Source organism: Acomys russatus, chromosome 21 (assembly GCF_903995435.1).
Source record: "Acomys russatus chromosome 21, mAcoRus1.1, whole genome shotgun sequence".
NCBI classification, from domain to species: Eukaryota; Metazoa; Chordata; class Mammalia; order Rodentia; family Muridae; genus Acomys; species Acomys russatus.
The window spans coordinates 16,234,593-16,252,534 of NC_067157.1; the positions used below are offsets into that span (position 1 = coordinate 16,234,593).

Consider the following 17,942-nt stretch of genomic DNA (forward strand, 5'->3'; position numbering starts at 1 on the left):
ATCGACAAATAATACAGAATTAATTAATGTAAGTCAAAGAAATTGGAGTCTTTTCTAGAACTGTTACATCAGATGTATGTGTCCTAAGCTTAACTGATGGTATCATCTCTCATGGCCTCAGACACTTCAGCTATGGAAGAAAGGAAAGAGGCTGCAGATACTGTCCAGACATTTGCTTCTTTGAAAAAGCAACTAACAAGAAATGCAACAAAATTATGTGTGCTAAACCTACAAACAAACAAACAAACAAACAAAACCTTACTCTGAAAGAAGAGTATAAGCACATAAAAACAGAAGAGAATAGGAATTTAAACCTTTTTTTTCAAGCTTTTCTTTGTATTGACTTTCTCTGCATTCTCCTGGAAAAACACCATGGGCTCTTTTTTTTTTTTACCATTCTTAAAAACCTAGGCTCAATTTCTTCTTCAACCCTACCTGAATAAATCTTATAATTCATACATATTTCCCAGTTATGACTCTGCTATAGCCCCTTTCAGAGTCCATAATTAGGAGATTACAAAAACTCCAGAGCTAGAACAGTTTAAGTGGGAAGGTCAGTTGGGCAGATGGGGAGAGAACAGGTGATTGAGTGGGTCAACAAACCCAGGGTGTATGAAAAAGCTATTAGGAGATTTAATATTTGATAAACCAATAAACATAAATAAAGTTATGGCCTAAATGGGGAGATGGCTCAGTCAGTAAAGTGCCTGATATGTAAGCATGAAGGCTGGATCTCAGATCCCCAGCACATATATGAAAGCTAGGCATGCTGGCTTGTGTCTGTCAACTTTACCACTAGGGGAACTGGGCAGAGCTTGCTGACAGCCAGTTTGGACAATCAGCGAGCTTGGTGTTTGGTGAGAGATCCTGCCTCAAAAGGGAGCTTACTTAGCAGGTAGAGGTGTTTGTGCACAGACCTCATGACCTGTGTTTGATCCCCAGAGCCCAGAAGTGGGAGAATTGAGACAAGATCCCAGAGTAGCCTCCTGACTTCTACATGCATGCTTTGGCTTGTGACACACACACACACACACACACACACACACACACACACACACACACACACACACATGATTGAGCTGTCTCCCTATGAGTTCTTGATCATGGAGGTCCCTGAGGTCTTAAAAACAATGTAGGAAATTGCTGCTGCTGCTGCTGCTGCTGCTGCTGTTGGTTTCACATCAAACTATGCTGTCCTAGTCAGGTATCATTCCTGAAGACACAAGCAGCTTGGTTGCAAGGCATAGATAAATCAAGCTGGCCCTGGACTAGAAGCTTCTGGCTAACTTGCCATCCTCCTAGCACTGGGTGTTATGTAGGCTGCTGGGAGAACTGTCTTTAGCAGCTGTGGGACCTCTGAGGACCAGTACTGACCAGCCAGGCAAAGTGAGTACCATGGTGCAAGCCTGTTATGTGATAACAGCTTTCTGACTGGATTGGATGACCTCTCGATGGGGAGAGACTCATGTTTCAGACTGTAAACCCAAAGAGAAGAACATGTCGGGGAGGTCCTAGACCCTAGGAGGGAAGCTACTGCTGTTGTTTTGCTTAGTGCACACGATGAACACAGCAAACTGCTGTATAAATGATTGTGTTTATATCTATATAATAGTGCTGCTGCTGCTGGCTTTGGTAAGAGAAAGGGGGTTTGCTTGTTTGTTTTTGCAGTTGACAACAGTGACTCCTTTATGCTCAGAACACTGAAAATAAATGACTATTAAATGCCACACTAAATGCCAAGTATCACTCCTTTCAAGATGTAGAGAACATTGAGGACGAAGAAGTAGAAAGGGAGGAATAGGATGAGGAGAGGTAAGGAACGTTGACATCTGGGCTTGAAGTGACTGTTGCACTCACAGCAGCTGTAGCTACCCACACAGGGTTTGTACAAAAGTGGGCCAATCAGCACTCTGTTATGAAAGGGGGATGGGCTCTTGGGGTCCTGTCCTTCTGTTTCTATGCAGTTAATGGTTGATAGGAGAGGGAGAGACATTCAGTGATATAGCCACTGGTAAGGTGGTCATCCTCCTGTAAATCACCCTAATGGAATTCACAGGGTATAATAAAGACATGAAAACAGAAGTGGGCTTGGGTGAGAAGAGGAAGGGGAGTCGTGGAGATGAGAGGAGGACAGGAGAGGATAATGGGAGTGCCTATGATGAGAATATATTGTGAACATGTGTGAGAGTCATGCTGAGACCCATTATTACATGTAATACATATGTGCTCATAAAACATTAAAGATTGTGACATCGTTGCAATTATTTGATCATTTTTCGGGAGATTAGAAGGCTAAACATAAGCTGGAGGAATCTTCACCACTGAAAATAAAAATAAAAATGGGCTTTATTTTAAAAGAACAGATTGGGTTTCTTTATTCTAAATCTTTCGAATTAGTGGCAGTACTAAACAGGAAGATGAGTCGCTTTTCCATCAAATGCCCCGTGTGTCATTCTTCTCAGGGGACGACTGACCGTTAGCTTTCTGTTTTGCTTATCGATTGCTTAGCCCTGCAATAGGTGGCCCATGCTTATGTAAGCAAACACTTTCACTGTAAGGACTTGTGAAAGTTCAAAATCAAATTAGATCATCCATCATCTTCCTAAAAGAACACCTTTGTCCCATCACGTCAGTTGCTCTTACGTGACTAATAAAGAAACCATTTCCTACCCGAGAGGAGAGGACTCGCGTGTAAAGTTCCTTCCCACTATTTCTAACTGAGTTATAAGAAATTATGCGCCACTCTCTGGTGTGGCTCATAGAAGCCGAGGAGGGGCTGGTGAGTGGAGCAAGCCATTACAGACAGGAAAACATGGTGATACCAACAAGCAGTAGATATTCTACAGCAATGAGACTGACACTTACATTTTATCCAAGTATTTGTTTACATCTTCATCTTTTTCATAATCCTTGCATAGCTGAGCAACCAGAGCTCCATAGGTGAGTACAAAAAGGTCTTTGTTCTGTAGGGGGGCGGGGCAGGGACACATGGTTTTGTTACTTCCAGTTATGACAGTACATTGCTATGTTATTTATTTTTAATCTATGGGTTGGAATCAGGCTCAGAGATCAATTGTTCACCTTTCCCATGCTCCCGACTCTGCAACAACTTGCACCCTTGAGTCATCATTTACATCTGCACATATTGCTAGGCTGTGAGAACAGCTGAGAGGTAAAGTCTGCGATCTCACACAAGAGCATCGTCCTCCGCATCGGTATCGACTGCACACCTTGGTGCGTATTTTCACGGAGGGCGGCCTTTAAAAACTATGAATTTCGCATATGATTATTATGGGAAGGCTTGTGTTTTATGCTCCTGGTTCTGGCTGTAAAGAATAACTGATGAGGCTTGTTGTGAGCTTGCATGGTCCCTTCTGAATCCTAGATCTGCCAACGAAAGCTTCAAGGGCAGATCTTGACCACCGTAGCAAGCCAGCTGGACTTCTTTCTGCTTTTTGCTTAAGGAAAAGAGGAGAAATTTAGAGGACCCAAATATAGACATTAGTTGCTTTTTAAAAAATAGAACTCCAAAAAATTAAAAAAAAAAAATAAAAATAGAAAGATAGAACTCCAATTATGTTCCATTTTTATTGTGAATTATAAGCAAAAAGGGGTCTAGTCAGGCTTCACTTAGCACAGAGGAGATGAAAATAAAGGAATCAGAAAACAAAATCTGATCAATGCATTTAAAAAAGTCTGCCTTGCTCTTGCCAGGAGGAGCCTCTGAAAGGGAGAAACGCTTGGTAAGAACTTGTTCCATACAGTCCATCCTACAGGCACAAAAGAGGACCCAGAGGATGCAGGAACTTGCCTAGCCATCTAGAGACAGACGGGCCCCTCCAGCTCCACGATCCAACTCTAACATGGACCTAATCACTGAGGTGCATGTGTGGAGGGAGCAGAGGCAAATGGAACTGGGAGGTGGGAATGGAACCACTGTTGAAAATTTGTTTCCTATACTGTATTGTATTTTTTTGTGAGAGGTCAATATGGATTTCAGGCTTGGAGGGCCGTCCTTACCTCTACCATCAAGTGTCTTAGCTTCATATGTAAAGGAGCAGAGGCTTGATAACGTATGGGTTTATATTTTAAAGATGAGTGTGAAGGGCTTTAAAAAAACAATAAAACGCTTATTCAATCAAACAACTTCTATAAAACATCATAACTTTTTATTCAAATAATTACAGTGTTGACCTAATGTCTCACTGGCCCCAACGGGAGTGGGGGGAGTACCTGAATAATATATGTGGGTTTATATCATAACAAATATGCCTCTTCATCAATGAAAATATTTATTAATGCTAAATTTTTAAAGACTCTAAATATTAGTTGTTACATAAGGGCCCAATTTATGTGAAAACTAGGAATAAAATGCCAAAAGGATATGTTAGCATGGACATTATAAATTACTTTATATTGCATGTTAATTGTAATATATATAACTCAGGTACAGGAAAATAATGTTAATGCTTTTACCAGGAAATAAGGGATGGTAAGGAAAAGAGGTGAACAAAAAGAGCGTTAACCTAACACAAAGGGTCACAAATATTCAACTCTATTTCTGTCCTTCGGGTATAAACTTTCCAAGAGCCTGAGTATAGAACACAACAAATACCCATGAGTTTTAAATGAAGCTTCTGCCTCACGTTGAAGAAGCCACAGGAGAAAACAAAGCGCTGCTAGAGCAGAGAAATAAGCAAAGGTGAGTGGGGGTGGAGTGAGAAGAGGGAGCGAGAAGGGGGAAAGGGAGGGGGAGAGAAAGAGAAAGGATGGTGGGGAGATGGGGAGAGAGTGAGATGGAAAAAGGGGGAGAGGAAGGAGGAAGGGGAGAGGAAAAGGAGGAACGTGTTTGTTGCCACTCTATACAAATAAGAATTTGTACAGAGGAGAGAGATAAAATTGCGCCCCTCCTATGAGTCATAGCCTGGAGTCTCAGGTGCTCTCTCTCCCATGGGATATATTAATACGTCTTGAAACATGTTTATTTCTGCCTGGTGTGATGGTGCATGCCTGTAATCCCAGCACTCTGGGAGGCAAAAGCAGATTACTGTGAGTTCAAGGCCAGCCTGGTCTACAAAGTGTCTAGGGTGACAGGCATGGTGATGCACGCCTTTAAACCCAACACTCAGGAGGCAGAGACTGGCAGATTGCTGTGAGTTCAAGGCCAGCCTGGTCTACAAAGTGAGTCTAGGACAGCCAAGGGTACACAGAGAAACCCTGTCTCTAAAAACAAAAACAAAGCAAAGAAACAGTCCAGGGAAACCAATGCTATACAGGGGAACCTTAGAGAGAGAGAGAGAGAGAGAGAGAGAGAGAGAGAGAGAGAGAGAGAGAGAGAGAGGAAGAGAGAGAGGAAATACACTTTTTAATGAGTTTCAAGTACAATGTCCATAAATATCTATTTCTTCATCTTGTTTCATGACCAGAGATTATACTTTGAACTGTATATCTAGCATACTTTAATGTCTTAAATCCATACTACAGATCCCAAGAAATATCAACAAGAGTTTCTTAAAATAATAAAATCAATCACTTTCATGTGAAAAATAAATCTCTAGTAATTATATCCAGTGGTTTTGGGTACAGTAATATAAAAAAGTTTTAACTGGTGTGTGTATTTGTATGGTAATTTAGGCACAATATGAAGTATGTACTATACATTTTTGTCATTTGATAGCTCAACAGACAAATGGTTCAAGATCCCAGAATTACAGATAAGATCTTTGTAGGCATTTCCAGCTGTGGTGCCTACCAGGTTGTCAATGCAGCCCTGAGAGCAGAGAGATGAAATCACCTGATTACACTAAATCCTCACTAGTACCAGAAATAATTAATATACTAGTAAACATAACCATAAGGTGTATCTGTAATATCTGAATTACTAAAGCTAGAGTGAAAGTTTTTAAAAGTATTGCTTCAAATTAAATGTGCCAAAAATTTTTAAGAATAAAAGAATTTGGAAGATGTAGAAAGGACAACAGCACACACCAAATACAAACACATTTAAGACTAGGCAATGAATTTTTAATGATAATCTCTTGGTTGCTCATATTTTGATCATCTTTTCCTATTTAATGTATACATAATGGACTATACATTTCATTTGCTATTTAGTAGTGGATTGATGTTTTCATATTTTATCTTAGAAGCAACAGGAATATTTGATACCATTGTCTGAGTCATCTGCCAGCAAAGAATATCCTAAAAATCTTCTGTATAACAATTAAGTGCTGTGCTATACTCTTAAGAGATACTTGTAACTGTCCCAGAAGGGCTGTTCACTAAATGTTTCTGCTTAACTGAAGCCTTCTACTTGTAACATCACTTCCCAAAATACACAAACCATCCCTACAGGAAACATTTACTGGGAGGTAGAAGCAAGGCTCTTTGAAAAAAAAAAAAAAAAAAAAAGGTCTTACTATTTTGTGAGATTCTGGCCTTTTGTGTGCAGGGCGAGACATCTCTCCTGGTGTTTGGTAAAGAATGGTCTTCAGTTCTTCTCTTCAGACTGTGACTTAGACGTGCATCAGCAATCCGCTTGCCTTTTCTTAGCAAGTTCCTCCTCACTTTGCTGCAGGAGTGTTCTCTCCTGCCTTTGTTCTTTGCTGAATGGAAGAGAAGATCGGCGCGCACAACAGCGCTGTCTTGCACCCCTGAACCTGCTCTGACCAAGGAACAGGCTCACTTGTAATCCAGGCCCATAAAAGCTCACAGTGTGTGTGAAGTCAGACGCAAAGCACCAAGACACTAAAAATTCTGTAGCCCCAGGGAGTTGATGAGTGGTGTTTTGTTCTGGTGCCAAGGCATTGCTTTAAAATCAGGAACAGAAACCTTCGCAATCCAAGAGAGATCTAAATGTTAGCATTATTCACTCCTGTATTGATTGTTCTGTGAATTAGAGAGACAGGATCAGCAAACCTTAGGCACTAAATTTCGAGTTTCAACCTGATCAACAAATGAGCTCTGCATTGTTCTCCAGAACAGTGCCTTCCGACTCTTGTGTCTTTATAGCATTCAAATATATCTAGCATCTTGTGTTTAAAAGATAACTTTTCATAACAGCACCCAGAAATTTTAAGGAGTCATAAGGCGGATATTTTCTTACAGGGCTGTTGCACAGAAAGGGTGCTCTATAGTTTAATAATGTGTAATGATTCTGGCAGAGAGAGTAAGCCCTTAGCGTTCTTTTGATAGTTCCTGAGCTATTGAAGGCCCTCTTTATTTATGCAAAAGTACTGATATTTAAAGTTCAAATAAGAAATCTCATTGGGACAACTGCAGGGTGCGGGATTTCAAAGCTGTTCCAGAAATAGGCGCAGAAAGTTCGGTTGAGAAGGCAGTCTTCTGTTGCCGGCATCTTGAGACAATTGGTCCTATGGCTTCCAGCACACGCTTCATACAAAGTGAAGACGGTCTGGCACTTTGAAGAAGACTGTGGCACAGTTGAAAGAGCCTAGGATGGTTGACCAGGCTCCAGTTCAGTTGCAGTTCTCTTGATTACTAGCTGTGTGGCCATGGGCAAGCGACTTTATTGCTCTGAGGCTCAGTTTCCACATCTTTGAAACAGCAATAGTAATACCTACCTCACAGAATAATTCTAGTATCAAAGAGATGATATGCTCAGTAAAACACATTATAATGCACTGTATAAAAACTAATTACTGCAGGCTGTTCCTAGCAGGTGGATATATGGGGTGGACTTCTAGACTATGTGAAGTATTTCCATACTTGTTTATGCTCTGCGAATCCATGGTCTCAGGGAAATCAATTTTAATGGGTTTGGAGATTTGACAGCGTTTTTAGGGGCAGACTAATTAATACCTTATATTTACAAATTCATAGCTTGCAGTATGGTTTTTCACTATCTATATCATTTTAATTCAACTACAGTCATTGAAGTAGTCAATATGATAATCATTGCCATTTTACAGGATAGGAATATAGAAATAAAAAAGACTAATACAGATTTTTAATCTTATCTGGATAGTAAGGAACAGAACTGCATTTGAAGATTCCAAACAGCCACCCCCCCCAGCTGCCCTCTTTTATCTATGTTATACCATCTAATGTAGTTGGTAAACACACACACACACACACACACACACACACACACACACACACAAATAGAAGTAGACTCTAAAGAACTATGACTATGCAGTTGACAGCATGTTGCCAATTTGGGGGCAATTTAGGCTTCAAGATAGGAGATCTGGAGGAAAACAGAAAGTCTATGTCCTTACAGAGAGGGAAAGGTGGCGCTGTAGTCAACAGCGATGCAAGACCAAGGCTGTGTTGTGGTCTTCTCAAAGCCGCTACAAAGCTTCAAGGTGTTGTGGGTGCCAGCAGAGGAGGGCAGATTTCTGTGACTTTGAGGCCAGCTTGTTCTATAGAGTGAGTTCCAGGACATCCACAGCTACACAGAGAAATCCTGTCTCAATAAGCAAATAACAAAAGCGGGGTAGGGGAGAAGGCTGGGGGGGAGTAAGGAGAAGATGGATTCCTTTCTCCAGACTGATTAGACGCTGCTAACCAACAGCCCTCCAGATGGGACCCAGAGCATGAAGAGGCGCTGAGTGTTTGATGGGTGCACGGCACACATCATAACCAAACACAGCTGTAAATCACTGTCACTTGGACACTGTTTTGCTATGTTTCATGCCACGAAACTCAGCCCTCTTCAACACTTCTTAATATCTGTGCGCACCTTGGGTTTTCCAGGCCCCTTATTTTGATGTGAAAACATTCCTCTCTCAAACAGACGAAAACATAGTTTGGTGCTTCAGAAGGTAAGTGATCAGTGTTTGCCCTGGCACTAGAGCAGGGATTGTGTCAAAATAATGCCCAAGTGTTGTGCTTCCACTTTTAGTAAGACTCTTTCAGGGGCACAGAATAGAACTTGGAGCTGGGCTTGAGAGAAAGCAGTGTCCATAGAGCTCGTCAAATTTACCCCGCATCAGACACCACTGGTGAACACTGTCTTAGATGACACCGCTGCCCAGGCTCTTTGGGAGGCAGCTGGGCAATTGAGTAAAGACTTGGGAAGAGCCTAACAGAGGACAAACAGCAACTCCCAGCTACCAAGAGGCCTGTCTCTTCTTAAGGAGTCTTTACTAGGACCTAGGGAGATGGCTCCATGGGTAACAGTGTAAAAGCAAGAGGACCTGAGTTCAAATCCCCAGCATCCTCCTAAAAAGGCAGATGTAGCTGCATTTGCCTATAACCCCAGCATTGGCAGGCAGAGACAGGCAGATTCTGGGAGAGTCACTGCTCAGGCAGTCCAACAGTGAACCAGTGAACTTCTGGTTCTGTGAAAGCCTCAGTCTCATAAACTTTAGTGATAGAGAAAGACACCAGTGCCTTCCCCCCCGCCCGCCTCCACGTGTATGTGCAGTCACGCATGCACACGCATGTGTGTCTGTGCACACTCACACACATGAAACACACACTCCTTTCTATTTCGAGCTGATATCTGTGTTTGTTTTAACCTGATTTCCTTATATGAAAATAACGTATGGTTTGTTCTGTGACCGCCCCCCCCCCCATCCCCTAAAGATGGCTGTCATGCTCCGATACGATTTTCCCAGTCATAGACTCTGTTGCGCTCAGTGAGGGCAAGATTGTAAAACCGGGTCTGACTGAGTAGTACACATGCAAGGGCCGGCACGGGGGGCCAAACAACAATAAACTAACTTTGGGATTCAGTTTTATTATAGTAAACAATACAGAAAACGGAAATCCAGAAACTTAACAGGAGAACAGATGAGACTGGAATATATTACATTAACTGAGGTCACAGGCTCAGAAAGACAAGGACGTTCTTTCTGTGTGGGTTTTGGTTTTGAATTTTGATGCATGCGTATTTGTGAGAGGAGCACCTAGGAGAGGCCTGGGCAGGGTGACACAGCACACATGACGTTAAGGCGAAAGGGAGAACCCAGGGATGGAAAAGCTTAAGTGTGGGAGGAGGGGCAAAGGAAGGGTTTGCCCATATTGAGCACACATGGACATGCCAAGAAGGAACCTGCAAAACTCATCTTTGCAGATTTGCATCAACGAAGCCCTTACTCCTGCAGGCTTCAGCCAGTGCCCTACTGTGTCCCATGCGGCTCTGAGAAGGAATGCTCTAAAATGCTCTTCCCCGTTTCCTCATATACCAGATACTGTAATGAATGGATTTCAAGGTACGAGATAATCAACACAAGGAAGGATGTGGTATTGTGCTACCAAGCTTTGCTATATATGCTTCAGGCTTTGTTTTAAGCAATAAAGCAGGTCCGAGCCAGCTCAACTCTCTGGAACTCTCTTTAACCTTATCTTCCTTTCCTATTTAGTGGTCATCACCCTGTGGACCTGGGTGGTTATCGCTCCTGTGCATCTTTTGAAGTTCCGCATATGTTGCTGTCCACGCAGAATATGTAATAGTACTTGCAACTTTACTTTAGAGTGACGTCATACAGCGTGCACCTCATGGCCAGAACTTTCCCCTCGAGGTTGACTGCTGAGCTTGAGCCACAGGGATACCCGCCACTGTAGCTAATTTACTTATACAGACTAACATCAAGTCAGCAAGCCTTTCTGTGAAGAACCAGATAGTAAGTTAGGTTCTGCAGACACACAGATTCTCTCATATCAATCCCATCCTCCCGTCAGTATCAGACAACACAAGCAGTGGCCAATTTGCCCCCCCCCCCCGTATGATCCGTTACTAACTCCAGCTCTGTAGTACACTGTGGTCGTGGTTTCCGAATCAGTTTCCTTCGTATTGGATGTTGATTCTGAGATTTTTCTTGGTGAGCCTCTGCATTTTCAACACATCTCAGGGGGAAATTATTTGTGGGGCTTATAAAATATTTATCCTTTATTTTTAGAATGCCATGCACCTTTAGCAGTCTGACTTTGGCAATACTGGCCAAATTTATTCTTTTCTTTTTAATCTTTTATCTGTTTTTGTTCATTTGACGACTTGCTAGTGTTACATTAAAAATCTTCCTGTGAAAGAATTCTTCCTTATTGTTTGGCTAGATCTTCCGTTTATATATTTTAAAGTTATGCAATCATGGGCAGACAAATTGACGCTATCATATCATCATGATGCATTTTTTATTATGGTGGGATGTGCAGCTAGCCCTTTAGATGAGTCTTGCCTTCTCCTAATATTATTCTTCACAGTGATCCATGCTTCTAAATCTTTGTTTTCAAGCTTTGTGTGTGTTACAGTTTTGGGAGCATCACTTGTAAGCAGTGTGGATGTTTTTAGAACATTACACTGACAGGCTTAAACCATCTCTGGTATGATGGAGAAAAATGTGTGTCAGGCAACATGGGTCATAATCTTGAGTCCTCCATTCATCTGTGTGTGCTGCTAAGAAAGTTCCCTAAACATGCCACACCTCAAAAACTGGATCATTCAGGAAATTCAGTGTTCTTAACGTTGTGCCTAGCAGAGAGTAAGCACTCAGTCATTCTTAGTTCTTTAAAATATTTTATTGTTATCATTGATGTGCTTGGTCTCATTTATATTGTGGTTTTTCTTTTCTCTTTATTGTCAACTTGTCTTTATTTACTCTCTCCTTTCCTATAAAGACTCTCTTTCTATTCCCTGTGTGCTTTAAATGACCTATACACGGCATATCTAGTCTTTCAGTGATCATACTTAAATGTTTATGCTTTACAAAGACATGTTTGGCCCATAGTTTGAAAAGTATATAAATCAAGTTTTTAATCAATATAATTAACATTGCTATCACCCTGTTCTATGTTTATCTATCTGCTATCCACTAATTACAGGGCCAAATAAAAAGCTACTTGTATTTCCCCTGTGAGCCAAAGGTCAAATGCCAAAGCCATCACCTTATCTAATGCTCACATACTGAGTTAACAGATTCTTGCCCTAAACCAACCATTGCCAGATTGTAGACATACAGGGATAATATACCCAAAAGCCCATTAGATTGATTTAAAAGCCAATCCTAAGGGTTCCCATGGTCGGCCTTCTCTTCCCCACAGATACACCAGTAAAGGTTCTGGTCTAGGCTTTCTCTTCCTTCTCTCACCTTCTGACCCAGTTTGTTGCTTCCTGGTGTGACCTTGCTTGGCAGGCCCTGACCTGGCATCCTGGGGAAAGAAAAAGAATAAGTCTTTGGATAGCATTGCCATCTCTTCTACAACTCCAGACACTGTGAGCAGAGATGTATGCCTCCCAAAAGTTGTCTCATGTTTCTTTACAGTCCCTCTCTTCTTATCCCTCCTTCCCTGCTCTCCCAGTAAGCACTGTTCTGTTTTCTGTTTGGTATACAATTATATTTTCTAGAGTTTCTTCTTCTTCTTCTTCTTCTTCTTCTTCTTCTTCTTCTCTTCTTCTTCTTCTTCTTCTTCTTCTTCTTCTTCCTTTTCCTCTTCCTCTTCTACTTCTTCAAAGCAGGGTCTCTCTATGTAGCTCTGGCTGCCCTGGAACTCACTATATAGACCAGTCGGGCTTTGAACTCACAGAGATCCATCAGCCTATCTGCCTCTGCCTCCAAAGCACTGGGATTAAAGGCTTGTGCCCCATGACTGGCTATAGTTTCTAGAGTTTTATAAAATGAACATGATACATATTTATTTTTCAAATTTTCCACTTAGAAAAGTATTAATTCATTCATGGGGGGTTGTTTTTTGTTGTTTTTTTGTTTGTTTTTGTTTTTTTGTTTTTTACTTTGAGTCTGCTGAGAGCAGTAAATATTGGACATATACCAGTTTGTTAATTCAGTCATATGGTGATGAACATTTGGGTTATTTTTAGCTTACAGCTTTAATGAAGGAAGTTTCTATGGATATTCAGGTATAAGTATTCATGTAAACAGATGCTTTCCTTTACTGTTATAAATAACTCAGGGATATGACCATTATATGATGGGGATAGATGGACTTTTAAGAAAACCACAATTTTCCAAATGGATTTGACTTTCCTGTCTGTCTGTGTTGCAGTTTGGATGACTTTTAGTATACTGTTTCAGTTCACTAAGAACATGTTTTGCCACATGCAGCTGAGGGTTTGAGAATGAAGATTTGTAAATCCAACCAAACTCCATCCAGTACCCTTTACCTGGAAATTGTAGTAAACATTTACTGACTAAATAGCAAAAATGACTTACATGGTTGATAATTTCATTTATTTAAAGCTCTATAACAAAAAGTCACAGTTCTATATAACCAAAGGATATCATAAAAATAAGTTTGCAATTTAACTTTTGTTGTTTGTTTTTGAGGCAGGATTTCTCTGTGTGGCCTTGGCTGTCCTGGACTCATTTTGTAGACCAGGCTGGCTTTGAATTCACAGAGGTTCACCTGCCTTTGCCTCCCTGAGTGCTTGGATTACAGGCATGCGCAACTGCACCCAGCTGCGATTTAACATTTAAATCAACATATATCAATATTCTGTTGACGAACATCGCTATTTTGATGTGGCTCTGCTGTGCCTAGCTTCCACTCTTTAGAAAAACGATTTGGGAACCTCTTAGAAAATTTTGGATTCCTCTAATATTTGATATTTTTTCATTTCTCTGTGTTTTGTAATGCTTGGCTGTAGAATCAGTTTGCCACTGAGATAAGAGCATGCCCATTTTGTTTCCTAGGCTGTGCTGTCTGACACTTAAAACTCTGTGTTGTACAGAGTGATATGGAGAAAGATGGAAGGAGTCTGCCCGGCAAGTGTGCCGTGGCCATCCCCGAATGAGACATTGAAAAAGTCTCTTTCCAGACAAAACTGAGATCCCTTCCCTTTCTCCCAGCTACAATCTGGTGTGAATTTATTAGCTCAGGATTCACGAAGCACATGAGAAGAATCTAGAATCCTTTAAACACACAAGGATGTTGGGTTACGTGACACAACCAGTTAAACCAGTGCCATCCTATAAAATGGTCGCAGCCGGTGGAGTCTAGCGATCAGAAAGGGCAACCACCAGCTGGCTGTGTCAGAGATCCCAAGATGAACTCAGCTTTCAACTGTATTCTGTCTTCTCTGCAGAGAAGTGAACCGTGCATCAATTCTTTGATAGCGATTTTGACTGTCTGTGGGCAGCAACTGTTCTCTTCTTACACTTTCAGTTGTCCGTGTCAAGTCGGGAAAAATTTTTATTATGGGTCAGCTTTTCTCCTGATTCCTGCTTTGATCCTCCTGGTTGCTGGCTATGCCCTAAGAAGCCAAATGTGGGCAGTCGCCAGCGAATACTGCTGCTGCAGCTGTACCCCTCCATACCGGAGAAGCAGCCCCTTGGAAAGGAGGTTGGCCTGCCTCATGTTCTTCAGCATCACCGGGAGGGCGCTGGTTGCTCCACTGACGTGGCTGACGGTGACCCTGCTGACCGGTACCTACTATGAATGTGCAGCAAGCGAGTTTGCCTCTGTGGACCAGTACCCAATGTTTGCTAACGTCACCATCGGCAAACGGGAAGAGATGCTAGCTGGATTTCCATGCTACACGTCAGCTCCCTCCGACGTGATTCCAGTAAGAGATGAAGTGGCTCTTTTACACAGATACCAGTCACAAGTAAGTTTATGACCTTTTCTCCCTCCTTTCATACTCTTCCAAACTTACTACAGTTTCTACAGACACATGGCATGTCTGCTATTTCTCATAGTATCTGAATTCAAAGCATAAGTTAGATCCCATCAATCAAAATGGGTTCTACTGGACAGCTGCACACACACATAAGTAGGAAGTTGAGAGACCTGTTTCACTCTTGTTGCTTTACCACTTAGTAGCCAACAAGTTGTATTATTATTATTATTTATTAAGTTTACTTCTCCATGTTTAACTTTCCTCGCTGTGAAAGGAAGATGTCATCAGTCACCTAAATGTTTGTGGATGAGAAAATGAACTAATACATTTAAAGAGCTCATGGCTGTGTCTAGAGTCTGTTAAAAATGATGAATTTTAGTAGTATTACAAATATTATCAGAACAGTGCTATATTACTAGATCACATTCTTTTCTGCAGGCTTTCATGTTTGTCTTCTTCTATACTAATTTTTTTTTTTTTTTTACAGGAAGCTCAATTAGGTTTTTAAAATCTCCACTGGTGGTTCTAAATGTAATGTCCACGGACACATGAGTGTCAGAGAAAGGGATGGGACAGGAGGAGGAAGACACAAGCCTGCAATACTTTTAGGTTAAATTTCAGAAGTGCAGTTTTACATTTTGGGAAGAAAATCTCATGGCTTTCCCCAAGGGATGAATTAAAACATATTTTCAAAGTCCTGGATCTTAAAAGTACTGATTGCAAAGGCTTCCAAGGGTTTTGGCCTTTTATCTTTCCATGATTTAGATATTGTTCACTAAAAAAAAAAAAAAAATTAAAGCCAAGACACAGAATCCTGAAATGCTGAAATAATTAATACCCAGCTTAAGAAAGACCAGAAAAATTTCACTAAGATACGCTCTGTCACAGTTGGTTTTGTTGTTGTTGTTGTTTTTAGATTTTTTTTTGTTCTTGTATGCTTCTTTGCTTGTTTATTTTTGACTAATCAAGAAAACCAGCTCACTCAGACAAGCTTGTGAACGCTTGTAAGAGAAAGGCCAGAGGCAGAGGACTCCTGCACTACCCACCAGTGACTGTGGACTGTTAGCATTCCTAAGCAGAGGACTCCTGCACTACCCACCAGTGACTGTGGACTGTTAGTGTTCCTAAGCAGAGGACTCCTGCACTACCCACCAGTGACTGTGGACTGTTAGCGTTCCTAAGCAGAGGACTCCTGCACTACCCACCAGTGACTGTGGACTGTTAGTGTTCCTAAGCAGAGGACTCCTGCACTACCCACCAGTGACTGTGGACTGTTAGCGTTCCTAAGCACTAGACTTTGCCTTCTTTACTTACCTACCAGTAAGTGATCCAGAGGGGAACAAAAGAGAATCTAAGACAAAAAAAAAAAAAAAAAAAAAAAGAGTCAGCGTTTAAAAAGCAGGTACAAAATAGTCACAAATAAAGCTAGCTAATCTAAAAAGGAAAACATTGAGGAGCCACAGGTATAGTTGTTTCCTGACACTTTGCTTGCCAAGGATAAGAGGAAAGAGGAATGCAGGAAGATATATCTGTGAGAACTTGGTAGAAGGTCACTGAAGTCACTTTGGGAGGCTGCCATTAGTGTCATTTTCACCAGCATCATTACGAAGTATTAATTAAGCTCCCAACAAACGCATAGTCCATACCTAGTGATTGAGAAAGAAGATTGGGTTATAAGCAAGGGACAAGGTTTGAGCATTCTATATAAGGTTAATTGGTGGTTGGTAGGACCTCTAACTTCAAGGACTTAGAGTCTATCCCACATCAACAGGTCAAATTCCTTTGTAATATGAAGGCTACGTAGAAATGGCTTGACCTGTCCTATTTCCACATCAAACGATCATCACCGTATATTATATAGTACAAGCCAGAAGCAAAGTTTTTACCCACATTTTAGTTCTGAGGGTAGTCGGGCTCCCTCTTACCATGGCTGTTTCTTGAAGATTTACTGTATTCGATGCTCAAGCCTACTAATTATATCTTACTTGTTATGTGTAGATGCTGGGCTGGATTCTGATCACTTTGGCAACCACCGCTTTCCTGGTCTCCAAATGTCTGGCAAGATGTTGCTCTCCCCTCACCTCTCTGCAGCATCACTACTGGGTCAACCACCTCCAGAATGAGAGAGCTCTCTTTGAGCAAGCTGCAGAGGAACACTCTCAACTTCTCATCAGACAGCGCATCAAGAAAGTGTTTGGCTTCGTTCCTGGGTGTGAAGACATCAAACATATCCGTATTCCTTCGTGTCAGGACTGGAGAGATATTTCCATACCCAATCTTCTATGTGTAGGTGACACCTCACAGGGTCCTTATAGCTTCCTTGGAGATAGGGTGGTGGAGGAAAATGAGGAAGACAAACAAGAAGGTATTGAGATGAAACCTTGATAGCTGTACCTTTCAAAATTCAGGGTGCTTGGTTTTCCGATGCAAGAATTTCAGTAGAATCTATTTTTTTTCTTCTTTCTCTCTGACACTTATGTACAGAAGTCCTTCCACAATCAGTTTATAAGGCGACAACTTTCCCATCTTTATGAAGTTTTATCAGGTGCTCGTAATGACTACTGTGCCTTTTTGGTGCATTTTAAACGGGCATGGAATTTTAAGCCATGTCAAATTGGCATTTAGGTTCTGTTGCTCGGTCTGTGTGTGTGGGGGGAAAACCCAGTATTTCTGAGTGTTATTTTTGTCATACACCCATAACAGCTACCTCAGAGAGTGGTTGAGAAGTTAAATGTGAAGGCAGGAAGCATTTACCACTATGCTCTCAGATCCAGCGTCATTTTCCTCCATCCTCCCCAAAGCCCATATTCTATCACTGCCTTTCGTCACTCTGTTTCTTCACTAACGTTTGGCTTTCACCATGTCTTCATTTAGATTATAAATTTTATTATCTTCTCTTCTTTCCTCAGATCAGACTGTGTAGCCTACTATTGGGAGAGAATAAAATGGCCTGTCTGGCATGGTGGCAGTCAGGAAGGTTTTTGGGTGACGTCCTTTGCTCAGGGAGGATGACATATCCCCACGTTGTCATTTCGTCTCAGCATCACCCCATCTTACAAAGGCTTTTCTAAATCTTCCTCTCTGTGCCCCATAGTGGGGGTCCCAGCTGCACCCCTTCCTTGTCAAATTGTACCTTTATGCGCAAAACCCTCTTAAGGAACTAAGTCATGGGGTTGTACACCTTTTAGTTGTTGTAGAACTCATACTGGGGGCGAGGTGTGGCTGGAAAGATGGCTCACCGGCTAAGAGCAAATACTGCTCAGCTGGAGGACCTGAGTTCACTTCTCAGCACCCATGTCAGGTGGCTTACACTGCCTGGAAGTCCATATCCAGGGTATCTAATGCCTCTGGCCTCCATAGGTACCTGCCTCACAGGACCATGACCCCACAGAGACGTATACAT

At 41.6% G+C, this 17,942-nt stretch overlaps 2 protein-coding genes across 2 annotated transcripts in view; one reads left to right on the forward strand and one right to left on the reverse strand.

The window, feature by feature from the left end:
• Window positions 1-6,903, reverse strand: part of Trappc3l (trafficking protein particle complex subunit 3L) — a 46,589-nt gene extending 39,686 nt beyond the window's left edge. The window contains exons 1-2 of the mRNA XM_051164280.1: window positions 6,420-6,903; window positions 2,866-2,963 (exon numbers count right to left, since the gene is read on the reverse strand). Of these exons, the coding sequence (XP_051020237.1) occupies window positions 2,866-2,963; window positions 6,420-6,461 (140 nt within the window). The 5' untranslated portion in view covers window positions 6,462-6,903. The remainder of the gene's footprint in view (window positions 1-2,865; window positions 2,964-6,419) is intronic.
• Window positions 6,904-13,899: 6,996 nt separating this feature from the next.
• Calhm4 (calcium homeostasis modulator family member 4) lies at window positions 13,900-17,021 on the forward strand. Its single transcript, XM_051164318.1, has 2 exons — window positions 13,900-14,527; window positions 16,538-17,021. Exons 1-2 carry the CDS (start codon window positions 13,967-13,969, stop codon window positions 16,922-16,924), a joined length of 948 nt encoding a protein of 315 aa, XP_051020275.1. The 5' UTR covers window positions 13,900-13,966; the 3' UTR covers window positions 16,925-17,021.
• Window positions 17,022-17,942: the final 921 nt, after the last annotated feature.

Coding starts and splice junctions, on each gene's coding strand:
- Calhm4 (XM_051164318.1), top strand. CDS start 13,967: ATGAACTCAGCTTTCAACTGTATTCTGTCTTCTCTGCAGAGAAGTGAA. Junction 14,528..16,537: donor TACACAGATACCAGTCACAA/GTAAGTTTATGA, acceptor TGTTATGTGTAG/ATGCTGGGCTGGATTCTGAT.